This window comes from Cyprinus carpio, chromosome A11, assembly GCF_018340385.1.
Source record: "Cyprinus carpio isolate SPL01 chromosome A11, ASM1834038v1, whole genome shotgun sequence".
Taxonomy (NCBI): domain Eukaryota; kingdom Metazoa; phylum Chordata; class Actinopteri; order Cypriniformes; family Cyprinidae; genus Cyprinus; species Cyprinus carpio.
The window spans coordinates 7370555-7392236 of record NC_056582.1 but is presented as its reverse complement, the minus strand read 5'-3'; the positions used below and the strand labels follow the sequence as shown (position 1 = coordinate 7392236).

At 37.6% G+C, this 21682-nt stretch overlaps 1 protein-coding gene and 1 long non-coding RNA gene across 3 annotated transcripts; one reads left to right on the top strand and one right to left on the bottom strand.

Moving 5' to 3' along the window:
* The first annotated feature begins 3572 nt into the window (after positions 1-3572).
* On the top strand, positions 3573-5574 carry LOC109065207 (C-C motif chemokine 19-like). Its single transcript, XM_019082208.2, has 4 exons — positions 3573-3847; positions 3963-4052; positions 4693-4828; positions 4976-5574. Exons 2-4 carry the CDS (start codon positions 3968-3970, stop codon positions 5076-5078), a joined length of 324 nt encoding a protein of 107 aa, XP_018937753.2. The 5' UTR covers positions 3573-3847; positions 3963-3967; the 3' UTR covers positions 5079-5574.
* Positions 5575-13115: 7541 nt separating this feature from the next.
* Positions 13116-17467, bottom strand: LOC122146580. Of its 2 annotated transcripts, none has more exons than XR_006161097.1 (2): positions 16246-17467; positions 13116-16053 (listed from the first exon to the last, which is right to left on the bottom strand). It is a non-coding gene; the product is annotated as an uncharacterized LOC122146580 (long non-coding RNA). The 2 variants fall into 2 exon arrangements; XR_006161098.1 differs by having other exon boundaries at positions 16270-17467.
* Between the last annotated feature and the right edge of the window lie 4215 nt (positions 17468-21682).

The following is a 21682-nucleotide window of genomic DNA, read 5'->3' as shown; positions in this document are numbered from 1 at the left end:
TATGACTACCAGATCAAAGAGCTCAAGAAGGGTTATGTGGAGATAGAAGTTCAGATAGATATGAGGGGGCTAAGTGGTTAAACCTAAAAGTGGTGAAGTACCCTGTGGGATACAAACATTAAAATCAAATATAAGAGTGAAGTTTTGAAAAAAAAATCATGAAATGTTATTATCTGAGTCCCAATGAGATGGAAAATAGCAGAAAAGTAATTTTCTGATGTCTCTTTATGGGTTTGCCCTTTTTAGGGTTAAGGGACTTAAGACTTTTGAACTCTACTCTAAACCGTACAGGCAGCCAATGCAATGATGTTAACACAGGTGTAATGTGAGTGGATTTACAGAGGCCCAATAAAAGTCTTGCTCATGCATTTTGGACCAACCGGAGATGGGCCAAGGAAGTAGTGTTCATTCCACAATAAAGTGAGTTACAGTAGTCTAACCATGATGATATAAAAACATGAATTCCTCTTTCAAAAAGATGGAAAAAAAAGAGGATCTAACCACTGAGTTCACTTGTTTGTCAAGTTTGAGCTTAATGTCAAACAAAAATATTTTTAACAAGAGTTTTGGCTTGAAATGTGGCATGGGGATCATTAACAAACTTTGTGGGAATGCCACTAGGGGGACCAAAGAATAAGATTTCATTTTTCTTTTCATTTAGATTAAGAAAATCTGATGACGTCCAGATTTTTACATCCTCCAAAAAAATAAAAAAATAATAAAAAATGGCTACAATTTCAGCATCTTTACTCCAGTCTTAAGTGCCACATGATCCTTCAGAAATCATTCTAATATGCTGCTTAAGTTTTTGAGGTTCATTGATAAAAAGTTAAAAAGAACAGTGTTTATTTAAAATAAAGATGTTTTCTAACAATATAAATCTTTACTCATTTTTTATCAATTTAACAAATTCTTGCTAAATAAAACCTTTTTTTTTTTTTCAAAAAAAATAAATAAATAAAAACAAATAAATACTGATCTCAAGCTTTTGAACCATAGTGTTTATGGTTCCAAAAGCTATATTTTAAATAAATGCTGTTCTTTTTTTTCTTTTTACTTTTTATTCATCAAAGAATCCTGAAAAAAAGTATCACAGTTTAAAAAAAAAAATTAAGCAGCACAATGGTTTCCAACACTGATAATAAATCAGCATATAAGAATGATTTCTGAAGGAACACATGACACTGAAGACTGGAGCAATGATGCTTAAAATTCAGCTCTGGCATAACATGAATAAATTATATTTTAAATTATATTGATCAAGTAAATGCTGGCTTGATGACCATAAGTGACTTATTGGTGGGGGCCGCAGCATAAATGTCTGCCCACTGCTCCGGGTGTGTGTTCACAGTGTGTGTGTGTGCACTTTGGATGGGTTAAACGCAGATCACAAATTCTGAGTATGGGTCACCATACTTGGCTGTATGTCATGTCACTTTCACTTTAAAAAAAAAAAAAAAAAAAAAAAAACTTTTGACCTTTTTTTTTATACTATATTTGAACATGTAGTACAAAAAAGAAAAAAATCTGGCCCTCTTTTTTAATGTTTTTATTTCAATGTTTAAAAAGTGCATAGTGCTGCTAATTTTATTAGCTGGTTTTCGACATAAACTTGGTGAAATGATTTCAGTGTGTGTATCAGTACTTTTAAAACATTTCCAGCACATTTAACAATACTGTGTATAACCGTTTGGATTGATACATTACTCAACCTTTTTAATATTTAAAAACTAGCTCTCGAAAAAAAAAGGGTGGAGACCCCTAGTCTCAGCCTCAGATGTCACACCCACAGACCGTTGGCTGAATGTCTGTTGCATATGGGACACAAAAGTAGAAACCCTTCAGGAATGTCGAAGTCGTCATCGGATTGGTTGAATTCTACAGGATTTCCGTGAGACGTGTGTGACGCGTTCTTTAACGTTCCACCTGGAAACAAAGATACCGTGGCACCCCTCACGAAAGAAGAAAGCCGTAGTGTTTACAACTGTGATGACGAGCACTTATCAGGATCAACTAAATGCTGGATTTTCAAAAGCATGTGAAACATTTAAAGTTTGCGGCATAGAATTTTTAAAATAGAGTTTTACACACTGGTCAGTTATTGTGGCAACATTTCCACGCCTCGAAACGTGACGATGTACGAAACGAACTGTGATTGGTTGTTTGACATGTCAATCAAATGGCCTCATGAGCGGGCCTTGGCCAATGAAAGCTGCCATTAGCTACGCGAGACTAGACCCCTGGTTTATAGGATTCTTGTTATATAACAATAATAATAATGTTATCTTGTTTATGCATTTTACACTTGTATTTCATTTGATTTTTGAAGAGTTTGTCATGCACAGGAAAGTCCAAAAGCAAAAACATATGATTGTGCCTTTAAATGCATTAATGTAAGAATATAAAGCCTCTGCATTACTTCAGCTCTAAGCAATGCAAATAGAATATGGAATGTTGACAGTTATTGGGGAAAGTGGAGTAAGATGTTTCAGTTCTTATAAATTCTACTGTAGGCCTCAGAAATAAGAGACATATGTACTCAAGACCATCTGTAACAGCTTAGAAACATGACTTTATTATAAATTGACTAATGACATGTCATGGAGAAATAAAATATGCATATGTCCTTTTTGCAGTGTAGTATGATCAAAGCTCTACTTCTGCAGAATTCAAGAAACATTGAGAGAACATTCTTGTGACAAGACAACAACAAAGAAAAGTTTACAAAAAGATGAAGTGAACCAAGAAAACAGTTCTCCATATGAGACTAATTAACATTCCAGCCATCAGTTTTGAAGGGAAACATAAAATGTTGGAGACTGAAGTGTTTTCTAATGATCTTTGAAAGCTAGAAATGGATTAAAAAAAAAAAATCTGACCCTCCCTTTACTGCCCTTAAGACTTGGTCAAGAAGTCGAACTAAAACACTGGTTGTTTTTTTTTTTTTTTTCTTTTTTCAGAATTCTTGGTCTAAAGGTCATACGACCACCTGGAAGTGTCTGTAAAAAGTAAAATGCACCAGAAGAGGATGTTCTCCTGGTTAAATGCTGTTTATTAAAATGGAATTCCCCTATATGAGGCAGAACTGCTGGCACACAATGAATTGTTGTCAGTCCTGCTGACAAAGACCTGCAAAGATCACTGTCACAAAAGCAAAGACATGTACATCTCTTCCAAAAGACGCTGCCAAAATGCTGCAGCTTAGGTCAGATTCGGGTCAGGTCAAGACTGAGATGAACCGAGACAGTAAATGGACATCAGAGTTTAGATATTTGTTAGAGTGGAGGAAATTCAGTGAAATACTGTAAATGCACAACATGCACCGCTGTACATTTTTAAATGTGTGATCAGTTTAGGGGAATCTTGTTGCACAATATTGCATTTCATATGTTTTTATTGGCACACAGGCCATAAAAAAGTCCTAAAGCAGATGTTTATGGAGGGAAAGGATTTGGCAAAGATGTTGTATTGTGCAATGCTAAGCAGGGGCGAGACATGGGGGCTGTACTCCAGACTCCCAGTGGCTCCTTCCCCATGCTGAAACATCTCTCTGCTGACCAAATATAGAGGTTTGAGATATTAGAGATATCGCATGAGGCATCCTGTTCATGTTTATAATGCGGGAACTCTTAAGTCAATTGTTATTTGTCAAAACAACAAATTCATTCGATGGGATCTATGTTTATTAACATCTTCTAATGCAACAGAATGTAAAATCTAGGCAAAATGTGACGGGGCGTGACAAAGTCTCAGGTTTTGTTGCTATAAAAAGTGTTAACGAAACAGAGGAGGAGATAAGACCAGCTGTCGCTGTAAAGAAGACATCATTCTTCAGAGAATCTCTGAGGTAAAGATGAGACATGCAGTCTATAGCCATTATTCAGCACTTTAGAGCCACATGTTTTTGGTTAGTGGATGCACATAATAAAATCAAAAGTGCACTAACTTGTCATTTCTTGCAGCTTTTATGGAAACACCGCATTCAGCCATGAAGTTTCAAATCCTGTTTTTATTCCTGCTGCTGACTTGCATGTATCCCAGTGTGGCACCAGGTAAGAATTTAGTTAATTAAGTGAGATGGCTTTTATTATGCATTAATAATGGGATATTAATAATGTAAAATTAAATATATAATTTCTTTAAAGATAACATTGTAATTTTGCACATTTCTGCAAATGTTTAACCTAATGTTTAATCTAAACGTTATAGATTTTAGACCGTTTTTAAAACATTTCAGCATATTTTTTTATTAAATACAAGGGTTTAATGGGATTTAAGTAAAACATAATCTTTTAATGATATATGTAGAACTATGAAGTGTGCATACATATATACACTGAAAAATATATAACTTAAAATGGTAGCATCTAACTTAACTGGTTTTATTCAAGCCAAAAATATTTTAACATCACTGATCACCTTAAATACTCAAATTTATACCATCAAACTAATTTCTATGGGTTAAATCATGTAAAAAAAAAAAAGCTAACAATTGCAAGTTACCACTTTTTATGACGTAAAAAGATACACTGTAAAAAAAAAGAAGAAGAAGAAGAAGAAGAAAATACTATTTTAGTCTGTCTACTTAAAAGTTTTACGTTTAAGTCAATGTGTTCTACACATTTTTTTCTTTCTTTTTTTCAGTGTAGATAGGAAGATGGATGACTAAATATAATTTTGATTTATTTTCAGGTCCCATGAGTTCCTATGAAAACTGCTGTTTGACGTATGCAGTTGTAAAGAAGAAGAACATCGGGAACATCGGGAAACAAGTCGAGAGTTACAGAATTCAGGAATCAGATGGAGGATGTAACATTCCTGCTGTTGTGTGAGTACAACATGTAACACTTCAACACAATTACATGGAAAGCTGGAATTGTACCAGTAACACATGGTTGTCCCATACAGCAATTATACAGCAGATTAACAGCCACGGTTGTAGAATTATGTATTTTCTTTTCTGGTCTCCAAACAGCTTCACGATGAAGAATTCAAAGACAATCTGTGCCGAACCAAATCAAACCTGGGTAAACAAAGTGATACAGAAATTGAATAAGAAAAAAGCAGACACTATGTAGTGTACAAGTTTCAGAGGCAGCTTTGATCACGCCACTGCAGTCCAAATAAAAATGTTTATATTACCAACATACTAATGTAACAATATGTAGTTTATACCACTATCAATCCTGCTGATTCGTATTTTCTTCACCTATGAATTATTATCTTCATACAGAGGTTCATAATGAACTGTATTGTATGGTCTGCTTCTGTTCATTGTATTAAAACAATTTGAATGTACGAACTGTGAATGATTGCTCTCTTTGTCTACATGCTTCATAATTATCTTTGTATACTGTATGTATATGTATTTTTCTTTTTTTCATGTTCTAGTTCATTATAACCTGTAACCAGTATAGCCTACAGGTGTGTGTGTGTGTGTGTGTGTGTGTGTGTGTGTGTGTGTGTGTGTGTGTGTGTGTGTGTGTGTGTGTGTGTGAGATTGAGTGGGTAAGAGGGCAGTATGTGCTTTATACATTTAAAGCATTTTTTATAATAAAGTGTTGCAATTGTGGATTTAAATTGTCATGTCTTTTTCTTTTGTGTGTTCATCTGAAGTTGACACTAATCTAGCATCTAATATCAACTAATAAGTTTTTTTTTTATTTAAAATTAAATAAAAATTATTATTATTATTTTAGTATAGGTTATTTTAGATTACCAAAAATTAGATTTTAATTGGCTAATGAGAAAAGCTTGATAGTAAAACAAGTTTGCCTTTCATTGCCTCAGCCTTCCTAAGAAAATACATTTCTCCTGTTGGTTCAATGCCATTGAGCATGTGTTTGTTCTTGCTTAAGCTCTTTGTGATTGATTTAGGGGATTCTTATCTCTGTATCTTTCTAATGCCAAAGTATCAGCTTGAGGTGTGACAGGCGATGCCTAAACTTGCTGAGGTGAGATAAATCACTGAGTCGGGTTTCTCCATTTCACGCCAAATGCCTGCGATTCAAATACTCTAGTTCTAAACCTGTCATCGCATCCATTTAATCTTTCTGTGCGGGCGAAAACCTTATTTGTTAAAACATAATGCATTTCACTTAAGAATTACACCTTTGTTCAAGGATGCTATTAATTTCCAATTCCACACTTGACGAGACAGTACAAGTGATCTAAAATCATTTGATGTTTAAAGGACGAATTCATGCAAAAATTAAACCCTTGTGGACAATAAGTGCACTTAATTGTACTGAATGTGCACTTGTTATGTACTTCATTCATCTTAAAAGCATATTTAAAAAAAAAAAACTGTGCTTGCAGATAATATTATATTAATGAAATTAAAGGTCACTTAAAGAGAGTAAACTTTCATGAATGTTTCTTACAATTAAATGCACTGCAAATGTGCACCTTGTAATAATGTCAAATGAAAAGATTCACTTTGTAGTAAATTTTTAATCATTACATTTAACAATCTTTTGTCTTGCTTTTAAGTAGTACCATATATCACAATTATATATGGGGACTGATATACATACCAAGGCAGATATATTGAAAAGTATATAACTGAACTGTGTTATTCAAAATTACATTTAAGGTTAATATATTTTGTGCTTAATTGTAACATCATCAATACAAATATGTAATTGCAAATATATTTAAATACATGGCATACACTTTTCAATATTGCAGTTTAGGGTACCACAAATGCTTGCCATACATTTGGCAGTATTTTTTAAAGACAACAGAAGTAAATTACATACATATGTACAGTACTTCATCAGATTTAGAATTCAACTTTAATACATTTTTATTTAATTTTAAGTTCCCTGCAATTACTGTGTTTGAAAACTTTCAGTTCACACTTAAGTATATTTGTGTCATTATTTGCTCATCCATATTGTTTAACCTCCATATGACTCATGTGGGAAACAAAGTTATTTATTTTCTAAAATCAAAGGCAGACTTCTCCCCTCATTTAAACTTTAAAGTTTTGTCCACATCTGTTTTGAAATTTTCAAAATCCCCCTGTGCTAATGTTGGCAATAAAGTTGATTGTGCCTGGAAATGAAAAGAAGAAAAGAAAAGAAACGAAAGTGTCCTGAGTTAGTGTGTGAGTGCAAAAGTCATGCACTGAAACTTTGATAGTACAGTCATAACATGAAGAGAATGATAAATAATGATAACGTTGTTCCGAATCTGAATGGCTTTATTTCCTCTGTGGAACACAAAAGTAGATATAAAAAAAAAAAAAACCTTTGGGGTCCAGACAACGTTGGGACTGAGACTTTTTCTTCATCAGCATCTTCTTTCATTTACACAGAAAAAAGAAAGTCAGGTTTGGAACGACAGGAGGATGAACAAATGATGACAGAATTAGTATTTTTGGGTGAGCTATCTCTTTAAGCTAGTCTAAAACATTTTCAGCTGTGCTTTTCTCACTCTTTTTTTTCATTGTGATCTTTCATACACATATGTAATTAATTGTTATGCTTGGTTCGTAATTAGATGGCCTATAAAATGTATAACTAAGATTAATCAGAAAGGCAATTAACCAGCCGCCCATGAGATTGTCACGCTCAGCCATCCAAGACCAAGATTTTGCCCTAAGAAATATTTTAGAATCTTTTAAATTAGTCTCAGATTATATAATTGCAGTTTATGCTAGATTGGTTGTACATTTCGATCGGTTCCTCACACAAAGCTGCCACATGGCTTTAGAGGACTTATATAGTGTTCATCCATAATATACAGTAGTGTAAAACAAAGCTGCATGGACTTGTTATGGAACTTTAATGGTGCATATGTTTTTTTTTAGTTTGTTTGTTTTGTTTTATTGTTTGTTTTGTTTTGTTTTGTTTTGTTTATTTATGGGGGGGTTAGAGTACCTCACCATAAGCTTTTATTGTATAGAAAATAGAATTTTTATTTTCAGAATTTTGATACTTTAAGCCTGTGGTCAGTGTGTGTTTTTGTATTAAGGAAAAGAGTTATGTAGCATTTGGACCAATTAGACACACAATTATTCATTATATTTAATGAATAATCTGGCAAACCCCCTCACGCGAGAAAAAAAAAAAAAAGAAAAAAAAAGCTAACCACGTGTTAGAGTTCTGTGAACAACCCCGAAGAGCAACTAACACCCCAAAAAGGCAGAACAGGACTACACACTGCTCTCTGGTCCATGAGTCCGGTCCAGAGCCTGCTCCAGTCCATGAGTCCGGTCCAGAGCCTGCTCCAGTCCATGAGTCCGGTCCAGTGGACAGCTCAATCCTGTGTAGGTGCCAATCTGTAAGTTTCCTGCCTGTCCTGTTTTGACCACAGTGGTCACACGTTAACCCTTTGCCAGTCCTGTCTCGGCTAAAAAGGCTGTCTCTCAACTCACAGTCTGCCCTGTCACGGTCAAGAAGGCCACCTCTGAGCTCTCAGTCTATTCGGTTACAGCCAAGAAGGCCATCCATGAACTCTATCATGTTGCAGCTATGGAGGCCACCCACGGACGCTCTGCCTGTCATGCTATGGCCATTGAGGCTGTTCAAGGTTACTCTGCCTGTTCTGTCTCAGCCAGGTGGCTGTCCATGTCTCTGCTATGCCGACTCCACCCTGGTCTCTGGCTCTGCCCTGGTTCCCCTAATCCTTCATGGTTGCTCCATGGAGCAGATCCTCCACTGCTCCATGGTCCAAGTCCATCACTCCTTCATGCCCTATGGTCTTGTCCACTGCTTCACAGTCCAGGCCCGCCACTGTTCCATGATACAGGTCTTGTTCCACTTCACAGGTCATATGTGGCTTAATACAATAGGCTATAATTAGTCAAATGGTTAAATAGTTGAGCTCACAGTACTTAGTAAGCCACCACACACTAGAGGTGTGGAATATAATCATTTTTATGATACATTGCGATGCTGATGTGTACGATTCTGCATAAATATAAGACTATCATACATATTAACTTACTGTTTTATTGTAAATACAATACTCTTGTTATAGGCTATATTAATAAACAAAGGTTGAGTATACCTTTGGAAGCAAAGCAGTTGCATTTGATGTTTCCAGATAATCTTCTAGCAGATAATAAACCTCTTTAAAGCAAGATATTTGGGCACATTTCTTTTTCTACGAAAAGAACATGCATGAATTAAAAATATTGTGGGACGTGCTTGAAGTTAAAAATAGTTTTTAATCACAATAACCCACGAAAAAGTTCTCAGTGTTTTACTTGAGCTGCCTGACACACCCGAAGCACACTTTAGGACACAATGCAAGGTCCAATTTACTTTAGGTCCAATATAATGATACACATCCTTTTTCTTTCGCAACTGTTTACATTCACTTAAGATATAGACATTTAAGACATTTTCAAGGATAAGTGCCAAGATGGGTATTTTGACATAGTTTTGTATGTATTAAATTTGTCCAGACTGAAAGAAACTCAATTTGGGGCTCTCGCTGTTGCCCGAGACGCAGCTATATCCTCGCTGTACACAGAACACAAAACATGGAGTTGTTTATCATGTCCTCTATTCAGTGTTCAGTGCAGAGATGCGGTTCTCTGTGTGCATTGTAACAAGCGGCGCAAGCACTGAATTGAAATCTTTTGTGTCTTTTTGCACATGAATTGTTTAAACTCTATTGAAGGTTTAAATTGGAGAGGTTTAAAACCCATGCAAATGATCAACTTTCATAAAGCCGAAATAGTCGTCTGATTGGACAGTGACAAATCCGCTGTCTCGATCGAGCGTCTTTCACGCTGGCCCCGGGCCCTCGGCAAGTCCTTATTGTCAAGCCTGTGGCCTTAATTTGAAATAAAAATGAAATAATACAACTTTGATGATGAACACTTAAAAAATACTGTAGCACATTACAAAGGTTTCACTCATTAATATTAGCTTAGTTATTGCAATAGCTGTCAAGAATACTTGACTGCCATGAATAACAATATTTTACATAATTTATTTCCCTTAATTAATGTTAATGAATTATTTCACTATTATTAAGGTAAATTAGTGATTTAAAGCTGCAATCCGTAACTTTTGGCGCTCTAGCTCTATTTAATGTTAGTTCATAATGCTTTAAATGAACATTAAATGCTAAATTTAATCTAAGTGTTTTTATATGTAGATATCTGTGTAAAATATGCCAGACAATCACATATGTAGTTTATACATATGATATTTCTATATTTTATGTGACAGACCTATAGGCTTGGATGTTATGTTAATGGAATTTATTACTGCAAAATAAAAGGCTGACAACTTACGTGAATGTTGGCTGTAGATCTGGTAGATGCAGGTGTGGTTCTAGATCAAAGGGCACAATTTTAAAATTCATCTTAACCTACTATATTACTTATTCATTCAGTAATTTTTCACCATGTCATGTATCACTGCAATCTCTAGAAGTAATAACAATTTCAGCTAATATGAATGTTTCATCATGTTTCATTTGTTTGACGAATAATTTTGTATTGTAGTGTCAGGGGCATCATGCACTCTAGGTGGGGGGCGGGTGGCTCTGATTCTTGTCATGTGACACAAAGCAGCCACAATACCTCTGTATAACTGATATAGGCTAATGTCCCTACTGATAAAAATCTAATAAAACCATCACAGAAAATTTTAATGGTTCCACTACAAATAACCATTACATACATTACAAATCATCAACTTTTACCCATTAAAACCATTAAAAAAGTTTTTTTTTTTTTTTTTTTTTGTAGTGTGTTTTGGGACATATTCCATTAGGATTTATTGGTTTTAACAAGCCACCAATAGAAGGCATCCAATTACCAGTAGAGACTAACAAGGTTCATTACAGTTTCCAGTAAAACCAATACAAGTCCCATTACAACCAGTAAAACCATTTTGTAATGGTGTCTATTGTTTTTTTTTTTGTTGTTGTTGTTTTTTAACAGGGAAACGTTTTATTATTATTATTATTTTTATTTTTTTATTTGAAATATTCCCAAAATATATCATGAAATATCTCGATCCTCATATATGTGTAAGTAAATGCATTTTGCACTTTTATAGATTATGTTGGTTGATCTATAATGGGTGATGGGCCAAGTAGCCTAATAGTGTAATCTATTAACTTTGTATAAAAATCTGTCTTTTAACTTAAGTACCAGATATGTGTCACACCCTGGATTATGTGTGTTTTTGCCCCGTGACCCAGTTTCTGTCTCACGTGGTTTGTTAATTTTATTCCAGGTGTGTCTAGTTTCTTTCCAATGTATTCCATGTCCCCATTAATTTAGTAATTCCATGCACCTGTCTGCTCCTCGTTATCCTGTCTTTATAAGCCTTGTCCATTCAGTTCAGTTTTGTCGGGTCTACAAGTACGTGTGTCTTTCTCCTGTGTTTCATGTTGGATTTACCCCTGTGTTGGATTAATAAAGACTCTCTTGATTATTCTCGACTCTGTGTTCCTTCCGGCAGTGTAGCGTGACAATAAAATAACATTAAATATTTTTAATACAACTGACTTTGTATTAATAAAAACTTTGTAAGTTACTAATTGTAAAAAATAGAGCAAAGAACCTTTACATTATCAAAAAACATTTTTACATCAGTCAAGCGATTTCAAGCACTCTCAGAAACTCCCATAATAATCTCTAAAGCTGTTTACACTGTGAAATTAATATCTCCCTTACATTTTTACATCTTCACTTTTGTTGTTTCTGATGAGAGAGTTAGCCAGAGAATTCAGTCAGCCAGCACACGCGGTGACAAACAACGTGTTTCAGTGGTGACTCATCTGAACGCCTCCTTGCATTCATAAACTCAACAGAATCATGTGTGATTGGTTATAATGCACAGTGCTTTAAAAATGCATGTCTCTCTGTGCCAGCCAGTGAAGGGGCCAGTTTAGCAGCTGGTGAGGTTTTTCTTTTAATATATATTTTACAGGACAAACTGCGCATTTTACCCAATATTGTGTGGTGTGATATGATTCCAAATTTGGGGGGGGGGCAAGCTAGAATCACCCCCTAGGACCGCCCCTGGGTAGATGAAGGGTGCGTCTAGAGGTAAAGCCCCGGGGCCCCTTACAGTCTTAATGCAGCCCTGCACACAAGTAAAAGTTCTGTTTATTTTTCCCAAAATATCTGCATGAATGCAAATGAGATATTGCTTTTATGCAACAGTTCAATAAACAAGTTAATATATTTTAGACACAATATTGTCAATATAGTCTGTATTGGTCAATTTCTAATTGCATTTCCACCTACAACAATAGATATAAAACTGAAGACAACTACCATGTCAGCATTTGTAATATAAACAATTAAATCCTCAGGGTGTTATATGATATAGCATGACGTCATTCTGTGACTAGCATTTGTTACTAAACTGAAAACGTTGCAAAGTAGCATTACCTTTCTCACACTCACATACAGGGTGGATGAACTTTTTCAGGACAATGTAATCAGTGTGTGCTTGTTCCTCCAACAACTCCAAACTTGTCTTTTGCATCATTCATGACTAAGACAATAAAGCGTGTTCTGTTGGCCCATAGCCATGAGAAATGTTACAAGTGCTCAGAAAGGACTATTTCACATGCTATTAGCCTGTCTACGATTCCAGTAACAACAGGATGTTTGATCGCACAAACTTACAGTAACATTTCACTTTTTACCTTTTTTGACCTGTGAACTATCAACTATGTTCACAGAAGATAAAAAACCCCTCTCATAAGGGAGATGATATTTGTATCAATAATGGTTTTTCACTTTTTACAGTCTAGGCCATTCAGATGACACACTATACGGAGGATAAACAATGTCTCATTTATAAACTGAACATTCCTTTTAGAAAAACATCTGACTGACTGAGATCAATGTACGGAGATATCTAAGAAACCACAGCATTCCATTATGAATAATCCACAATCTGAGTCAAAGCAGCGATAGCGATCAGATTCAACTTTTTCATTGTGCAGAATACAAGTAGAGAGACAATGAAACGCAGTTAGCATGCAACCAGATGTGCCAATAGCAATATGCTGAGAAATGCTTCAAATTGTACAACAGGCTGGATTGTTAACCGATTAGTGTAGAGCAAGACTTACCCTTGTACAAAAGTATACTGCAGAATCCTTTTTTTTTTTTTTTTTAAAAACAAGTACTTTAAGAGTAAACTTACATATAGGTTTTGGACATGTAATTGCATGTGATTTGCAATTAAAATGAAAAGGTCATGAAACCGAAACACAAGATCCAATTGCAAGTGAAAGGTAGTCTTTATTAGATGACTCGAACTACATCAATAATAGAAGTGCAGGTAACCCGGCAGTGCAGAGTCACACTCAGGTAGAGAATAATCAGCAGTCCAAACCCTCCAGGGAACAGAGAACAGCAACAAAGTGGGAATCAAACTCAGGAACTAGAAGGTCTGATAGAAAACCAAACAAGACATGAGCAACAACGATCTGACAACTCAACAGAAACACCAGCCAGATATAGGCAGTGCAGACGAGCTACACCTGTGACCACTCTGATCAGCTCATCAGGTGCGGGGTAACTAGGCAACACTGACGAGCACAAGGAGCGGATAACACCCACAGTCACAGAAATGAGCACACAGACCCATGAACCATGACAGTACCCCCTACCCTAAGAGCACCTCCTGGCACTCCCAGAGGAACTTGCCTGACGATTGTAATGATCAATAAGAGAGTGATCCAATATGACTCTTGCAGGCACCCAACTCCTCTCCTCTGGACCGTAACCTTCCCAGTCCACCAAGTACTGGAATCTGAGTCTCCTCCGCCCAGAGTCCAGAGTCCGATTCACTGAATTAACCAATTCTCCATCTACGAGTCGCGGCAGTGGGGGAACTGGGGTTTGTGGTTTAATGTTAGCATGAAAAACAGGCTTTAATTTGGAAACATAAAACAGAATGAATCCTCCTGTACGCCGAAGGCAGTTTCAGGCGGACCACTACTGGACTAATAATCTTGGTGATCGTAAATGGGCCAATAAAATTAAGGAGCAAGTTTATTTCATATGGTACAGAGAGGAATGTTCCTAGATGAAAACCACACTTTTTGATGGAGGACATGGATATAAAATAGGTGGCTGGTACCCTAAACTACACTCAAACAGAGACAGGCCCGTGGCAGATACTGGTAATGAGTAACCCATGAAAGCTGCTGACTCCAAGAGGATGGTTTCTGAGAGACCAAACGTCGCAACATACGTTCTAGGTCTTGGTTGGCTCTCTCTGTCTGACCATTACTCTGGGGATGATACCCAAAAGAAAGACTAACAGTTGCCCCCAACAAATGTCAAAACTCACTCCAAAATTTAGAGACAAACTGAAGCCCCCTGTCATAGACCATGTCCGTCGGGAGGCCATAAATGCGAAAAACATGGTCAATGACAGCAACTGTTGTCTCTCTGGCAGATGGTTATTTAGGCAGAGGGATGAAATGAGCAGCTTTTGAGAATCAGTCTACCACGGTCAAAACCACCATGTTCCCACTTGAGGGCGGGAGACCTGTGAAGAAATCTAGCAAAATGTGGGACTCCATCGAATGACATCGGGCCGGAAAATCTCTGGCACAAACAAATGACCCGGTGGGCATCCGGGCGGAGGCGTTACCCCTTGGGAGGCTGTGTGGACCTGATTCAATCTCCCATGAGACTACAGAAACTAAAATTCTGTGGCACAATAGGCTCGAGATAAGACAGGCATGCTGAATGTCAAAACTTCGGGATAACGCATCGGGCTTAATGTTCTTGGAGCCCAGCAGATAAAAAAGAAAATCGAAACGACCGAAAAATAAAGCTCACCAAGCCTGCCTAGAGTTCAATCTTTTCGCAGACTTGATGTACTCAAGATTCTTATGATCTGTCCAGATGACAAAAGGAACCCCGAACCTTCTAACCAATGATGCCATTCCTCCAAGGTAAGCTTGACTGCCAGCAGCTCTCTATTACCAATATCATAGTTGCATCCAGAGGGAGACAAACAGTGAGAAAAATATGCGCAAGAATGCATCTTACCGGCCAAGGAAGAACGCTGGGATAGGATGGCACCAACCCCCACTTCTGACGCGTCAACCTCCACCACAAACTGCCAGGAGGGATCGGGGCGATAAGGATGGGAGCTGAAAACAAGCAGCTCTTCAGTTTGGCAAACGCAGCTTCAGCTGCACTGTACCACCTGAATGGAAGGTAGTCAAAGGGGCAGCTAGCTGCATTAAATTGCAAATAAAACGCAGGTAGAAATTGGCAAAGCACAGAAACCTCTGCAGGGCCTAGCGCAAATCTGGAATTGGCCAATCAACCACAGCCTGAATCTTGTCCAGATCCATGTGCATCCCCTTGACTGACACAATGTAACCAAAAGAGGGAACAGACTGTACATGGAAAGCACATTTCTCCGTCTTGACAAAGACCATTCTGAATGAAGCACCCACCTGACATCCTGAACATGTTCCTGGAGAGAAACTATCAGTATGTCATCCAGGAAGACAAATGAACTGATCTAGCATCTCTCTCAACATGTCATTGACGAGTGCCTGGAAGACTGCGGGGGCTTTGGAAAGCCCAAAAGGAACGCAATATTCAAAGTGCCCCCTGGGGGTATTAAAAGCAGTCTTCCATTCATCCCCCTCCCTTATGCGAACCAAATGATAAGCGTTGCAGAGGTCCAATTTCATGGATGCCCCCTGCAGACATTCAAAGGCAGAAGACAATGGCAAAGGATATGTATTCTTCACTGAGATGTTGTTCAGCCCTCGATACAGGGACAAAGAGACCAGTCTTTTTTCACAAAGAAACAAAACAAACAAACAAACAACAACAACAACAAAAAAGCCGGTGAGGGGAAAATGATCTTGGCTGCTAGAGAACCAGAAATATATTTCTCCATGGCCTCCCTCTCTGGGGCAGAAAGCATATAAAGTAGGCGGAGATGTACCTGGTAATAAATCTATTGCACAATCATAGGGACAATGCAGAGGTAGAGAAGCAGTTTGAGAATTACTGAATGCTCTCTTCTGGTCGAGGTACTCACTGGGCGCGTTTGACAGGTCCATATGCTCATCCTGAAACACAGAACAGGACACAGAAAAAGAGGTTGAGGTGAATTGAGTTGAATGAAGTACATGAATACAAGAGAAAATAGGATTGTTAATTTTCACTATATAAGGATTATGAAGCACAAGCCAGGGATGCCTAAGGACTACTGGAATAAGAGGAGACAGTTAAAAGAAAATTAATGATCTCAGTGTGATTACCAGAAGTGATGAGTCTTACTGGACCTGTAATGTGAGTGATGGAAGGAAGAGATACACCACTGAGAACATGGACAGCAATAGGCTGGGAGAGAGCAAACACAGGGAGTTCAAGTCTGAAAGAAAGATCAGAGTCTTAATTACCCTCAACACCAGAGTCAATTAAAGCCTGACAGTCATAAGTGGCTGAGGACCACTGCAACTTGATGAAAGAGGGTAGCAGCAAGAGAGGATTTAGCCAATGTAACCCCACCCCCTAGTAACCCCTTACCTACTGACGGGTTCTGGCTTTTACGGGACACAAGGCATGGGCCGATTACCGGTTTCAAGGTATACCGTGGTTTGAAAATTTCACGGTTTCAAAACCACAAATATTTTCTACTATACCGATCCTGCGGTATACACTGTTTTCCATGTCTCCTCAATGACTGAAAGAGTAGGAATCCCTCAGGCTGAGTGCAGTGTAGAGAGTAACACTGACCCTTCCTCCTCCTGATGGTGCGAGCGAGCGGTCAGTCACGTGTGTGTGTAGGATGGCCAAACTTAAGGAGCTGCCCCTGGAACTTCACATTCAGCGTTCCTTTCAGTTTCGCACACAGCCGCACAGCTTTCAAAAGTAAACTCAACTGCAGATGAGCGCGGACGGATGAGCTCGACACATGCGCAGTACCTGGTTGTGCACGGCTGTCCGCGAGTTTCATTGATGATGAAAACAGCGTAATGCCGGACGTTTTTTGCCTTATTGCAACTCTCGGTTCTGGACTTAAACTGCGTTGCAATGCAATCATTTTCCAAAATGTCATTATACGTGAAAACATGAAGTCTGTTAACACCCGTTAACACAGGCAAGAGACGCAGAAGACGAACCCACAGAGAAAAATACTGTAGCATGCAGATCACTCACTGTTCATGATGCATGAACTATTGTAAGAAAATCCTCAATATTGATTTGGGGGTTTATATGAATGTGTTTCTGATGGGAGCTGACTGTCTTCTGAAAAGTGTACGTGGTGTTTTCTTTTCATCTCGTCTCTGTAAAGTTCATTGTTTCAGCAGTGTTTCAGCGAAGCGCAGCTTTGTTTATAGCGGTAACCGAGAAAACGCTGTATCTGGTCTGTATCTGGTGTTCCAGAGGTGCCTCCTGCTGTCAGATTAGGTTATTATTAAATCAAATTATGTGTATGATTATTATTATTATTATATAACTAAATGATATGTATATTAATTATATAACTAAAATTAAATAACTGTAAGTACAGATTTAGGTTAAAGATGTCAGTCTTTAATATTCTGTATGTTGCTAAAAAACAAAATATATTGTGTCCTGCGAAAAAAAAAAAAAAAAAAAAAATTACCCAGTCATTTAAAAAAAATACCACATTTCAGAGCTGTAACAACAATACCGTGATACTGTCAAACCTTGATATTTTTGCTTAAGGTTATCATACCATCAAAATCTTATACCGGCCCATGCCTGCGGGACACTGTGCTGTGATGTGACCAGCAGCTCCACAATACAGGCATAGACCCTCATCTTGCCGCCTACACTTCTCCTGCAGGGAAAGACGGGATCTGCCCATCTGCATGGGTTCTGGTTTGGAGAAGAAAACGTCTGCATCAGAGGTGACAGAAAGGTGGTTCAGTAGATTTGGCCGCTGGAGCTCGGCACACTCGCTGATCTCTCTGCTGCAATCTGGTGTCCACCCGAATAGCCAGATCAATTAATCCATCCAGTGTTGTAAGTAACTCCATTGGGTAGATCTCGTCCTTGATGTAATCAGTAAGTCAATGTAAAAAAATATCCCACTGTGCTTCAAGATTCCAACAGCACTCCGCCGCCAGGGTGCGGGATTCAAATGGAGTAATCCGCAACGCTCCGATTTCCTTGCATTACTCTGCCAGAAAACGAGCCACCTCTGCCCGAAGCCACCCGATCAAAAACCTTTTTGATCTCATCCGAAAATGACTGAAATGACATGCAGCACGGAAGCTTCTGCTCCCAAACTGTAGCTTCCCAGAAAGCCTCTCATCCAGAGAGCAGCATTATGACGAATGCTATCTTCAATTCCTCTGTAGGAAACGACGATGGTTGAAGGGAGATATACAGAGAACACTTGGCAAGAAAAGAGCAGCATTGCTGGGATTCACCAGAGTAAAAAGTTGGAGGCGGAAGGCAGGGTTCGGTGAAACAAGCAGCCTGAGCCGAGATAGAAGACACAGGTGGATTAGGCACAGTGTATTGCTGGACGGACTCAGTCTGGAAACGTTGTAGCTGGGTGGTAAGCTCTGAGACCTGAGAGACCAAGGATTGAACAGCATGATTTGAGGCTGCCTTCTGTTCCTCCTGACAATCCATGCGTGAATTACTGTGAGCCAAAATGTCTCTTAAATCTGATGCACTCGTTGGATCCATAATGGTCAGATCATGAAACAGAAACACAAGATCCAATTGCAAGTGAAATTACATAAATATTAGTAGAAGTGCAGGTAACCCAGCAGTGCAGAGTCACAGCTCAGGCAGAGAATAATCCGAGCAGTCCAAACCCTCTGGGGAACAGAAAACAGCAACCAGGCAGGAATCAAACTTAGACACTAGAAGGTCTGACAGAGATAAAGACGAGACGTGAGCAACGACGATCTGACAACACTCAACAGAAACGCCAGCCAGATATAGGCAGTGCAGACGAGCTACACCTGTGACCGCTCTGATCAGCTCATCAGGTTGCACAGTAACTAGGCAACACTGACGAGCACAAGGAGTGGATAACACCCACACACACAGACACAGAAATGAGCACATAGACCCATGAACCATGACAGAAAATGTATTATAGTTAAAATTTATATCAGATGGATTTACTTAAACGTAGGGGTACTTCATATGCAATTCCATAATTACTTGAATTGTCTTTGAAATACTACGTAAGGTACGGACAAGCATTTATGATAAACTAAAATATTTTTCAATGTCATTCCTATTGAAACTTCTGTTGTATATTTGAAATTGCACATTTGTAGCATTTTTGAATTAGAACATTTAGAACATATTAACTTTAAATTAAATTCTTAATTCTTATTTTGTGAAATCTGTAAAGATGACAGTGCCCATTAATCATATTGGAATTTCGGTTACACCACAGATAGACATCTCTCAGTCTGCCCTGTCTCTAATGGAGGTTTCTGAATCTAAAGTTAATACATTTCTGAACTCTCTTAAAACCTCCAAGTCTAAAGATATATTTGGATTTGATTCTATCTTTCTTAAAAGGCATGCAGATTTATTCACTGGACCAATAACAAAGTTAATTAATGCCTCTATTAAAGAAGGGAAGTTTCCAAAGGACTGGAAGTCAGCCATTGTTGTTCCGGTTTATAAATCTGGAGACCCAACTGAGGTGAGTAGCTATAGGCCTATTAGCATTTTACTGGTTATTTCCAAAATTGCAGAGAAATGCTGAACAGTTGTTAACTCATCTTAATAGTAGCCCTTACACACTGCACTGCAATGCAATTTGGATTTTGAGCCAACCACTCTACTGAGACAGCAAATTGCTTTCTTTTAGAAAATATCAAGCTTAAAATGGACAAAGGAGGTGTTGTTGGGGCCATATTCTTGGATTTGAAGAGGGCATTTGATACTGTCGATCATCAAATACTAATTTGTAAATTAGCTCATTTTAATTTTTCCCCTAATGTGCTAAATTGGATAAAGTCTTCAAATAAATAAGAACATAATTATTTGAAGGTTGACTTTTTTTGTATTAAAAACACTTTTCTTTTATTGGTCGGATGAAATATGCTAATTTTTTGAGATAGGAATTTTGGGTTTTCATGAGTTGTATGCCAAAATCATCAGTATTAAAACAATAAAAGACCTGAAATATTTCAGTTGGTGTGCAATGAATCTAAAATATATGAAAGTTTAATTTTTATCATTACATTATGGAAAATAATGAACTTTTTCACAATATGCTAATTTTTTGAGAAGGACCTGTAAAGTATTAGATTAAAAAAAATCAATACTTACCATAACTGCAATATTTTGGGTAAATATGATATTCTTAGTTGGGAAAATTTAACAAAATAAACTGATGCCTGTCTGATGTTTAAGACTGTAAATGGAAAAGCTCATCCACCAGTTAGTATTTTTATTAAGCAGAAAATTTTAAACAATAGATCTACAAGATCTACTCAGAGAGGAGATTGTGAAATTCCTTTCAGGTCCACCTCCTTTAGCCATTCATGCTTTTCTGTAAGAGCTTTTTAGTGTTGGAATACACTTCCAACTTAAGAATTAAGAAATGGTACTGTATATCATTCCTTCAGACAAAGTCTTAAAGGGATACCCCAAAATGAAAATTTTGTCATGAATCACTTACCGCCATGTCGTTTGAAACCCGTAAAAGCTTTGTTCGTCTTCAGAACACAATTTAAGATATTTTGGATGAAAACCGGGAGGCTTGTGACTGTCCCATAGACTGCCAAGTAAGTTACACTGTCAAGGTCCAGAAAAGTATGAAAGACATCATCAGAATACTCCATCTGCTATCAGTGGTTCGACCACAATGTTATGAAGTGACGGGAACACTTTTTCTATGTGAAGAAAACAAAAATAACAACTTTATTCAACAATTCCTTTGTCAACAGTCTCCTCTGTGTCTCTCCATATCACCGTATGCTGCGTATGCGCTTCTGAATCATCCACACCACAAGGATGCACTGTTTCTACGTGTATTTAGCTTTGATTTGAAAGAAAACAGATTTGAAAGATTTGAAAGCGCGCCGTTTTCTAACGTAGCCTATTTACTTTAACTTCTTAGGTAATAATATCAATGGTATGATGTTTCAGATGCGTCATCAGATGCGAAATTACAAAACATATACACATATTTCAAAATTTTCGCTAGGGACAGTTTGGCAGTCGCTGGACATTGGTAGGGACACGTCCCTGGCGTCCCCCCTAATTCTACGCCCCTGCCTACGATGAGCATTTACTACTTTTAAAAGATGCGGGTCAGGAAGCGGGTAGGGTACAATATTTTCTTTTTCTTTTTTTGCGGTCCGAGTTGCGGGCGGGTTAGTTGAAAACGTCGGTCGGTTGCGGGTTGTTTATACATTGACCCGCGCATCACTGATGGGGGTAAGTGATAAAATGACAAAATTTTGATTATGGGGTGGAGTTTCCCTTTAAAGCCTGGCTTTTAAAAAACAAACATTTGATCATTTTTAATTTATATGTATGTTTTGGGTATATTTTGATTATTTTATTAATATTTTACTAATTTTGTGGTCTGTTTTTTTTTTTTTTTTTTTTTAGCTTACAATCTAGGTATGTGTTATCTTATTAATCCATAATGGAGTCCTTTGTGCTTCATGTATGGTTAATGTTTTCCAGCACACTTGCATATACCTATTGAAAGTTGTGTGTTGTCGCTTTATG

What these genes read in the sequence shown, in the direction of transcription:
- LOC109065207 (XM_019082208.2), top strand. Translation starts at nt 3,968, where the DNA reads ATGGAAACACCGCATTCAGCCATGAAGTTTCAAATCCTGTTTTTATTC. An exon ending in GTATCCCAGTGTGGCACCAG is followed by an intron (nt 4,053 to 4,692) that starts GTAAGAATTTAG and finishes ATTTATTTTCAG; the next exon opens with GTCCCATGAGTTCCTATGAA. An exon ending in TGTAACATTCCTGCTGTTGT is followed by an intron (nt 4,829 to 4,975) that starts GTGAGTACAACA and finishes GTCTCCAAACAG; the next exon opens with CTTCACGATGAAGAATTCAA.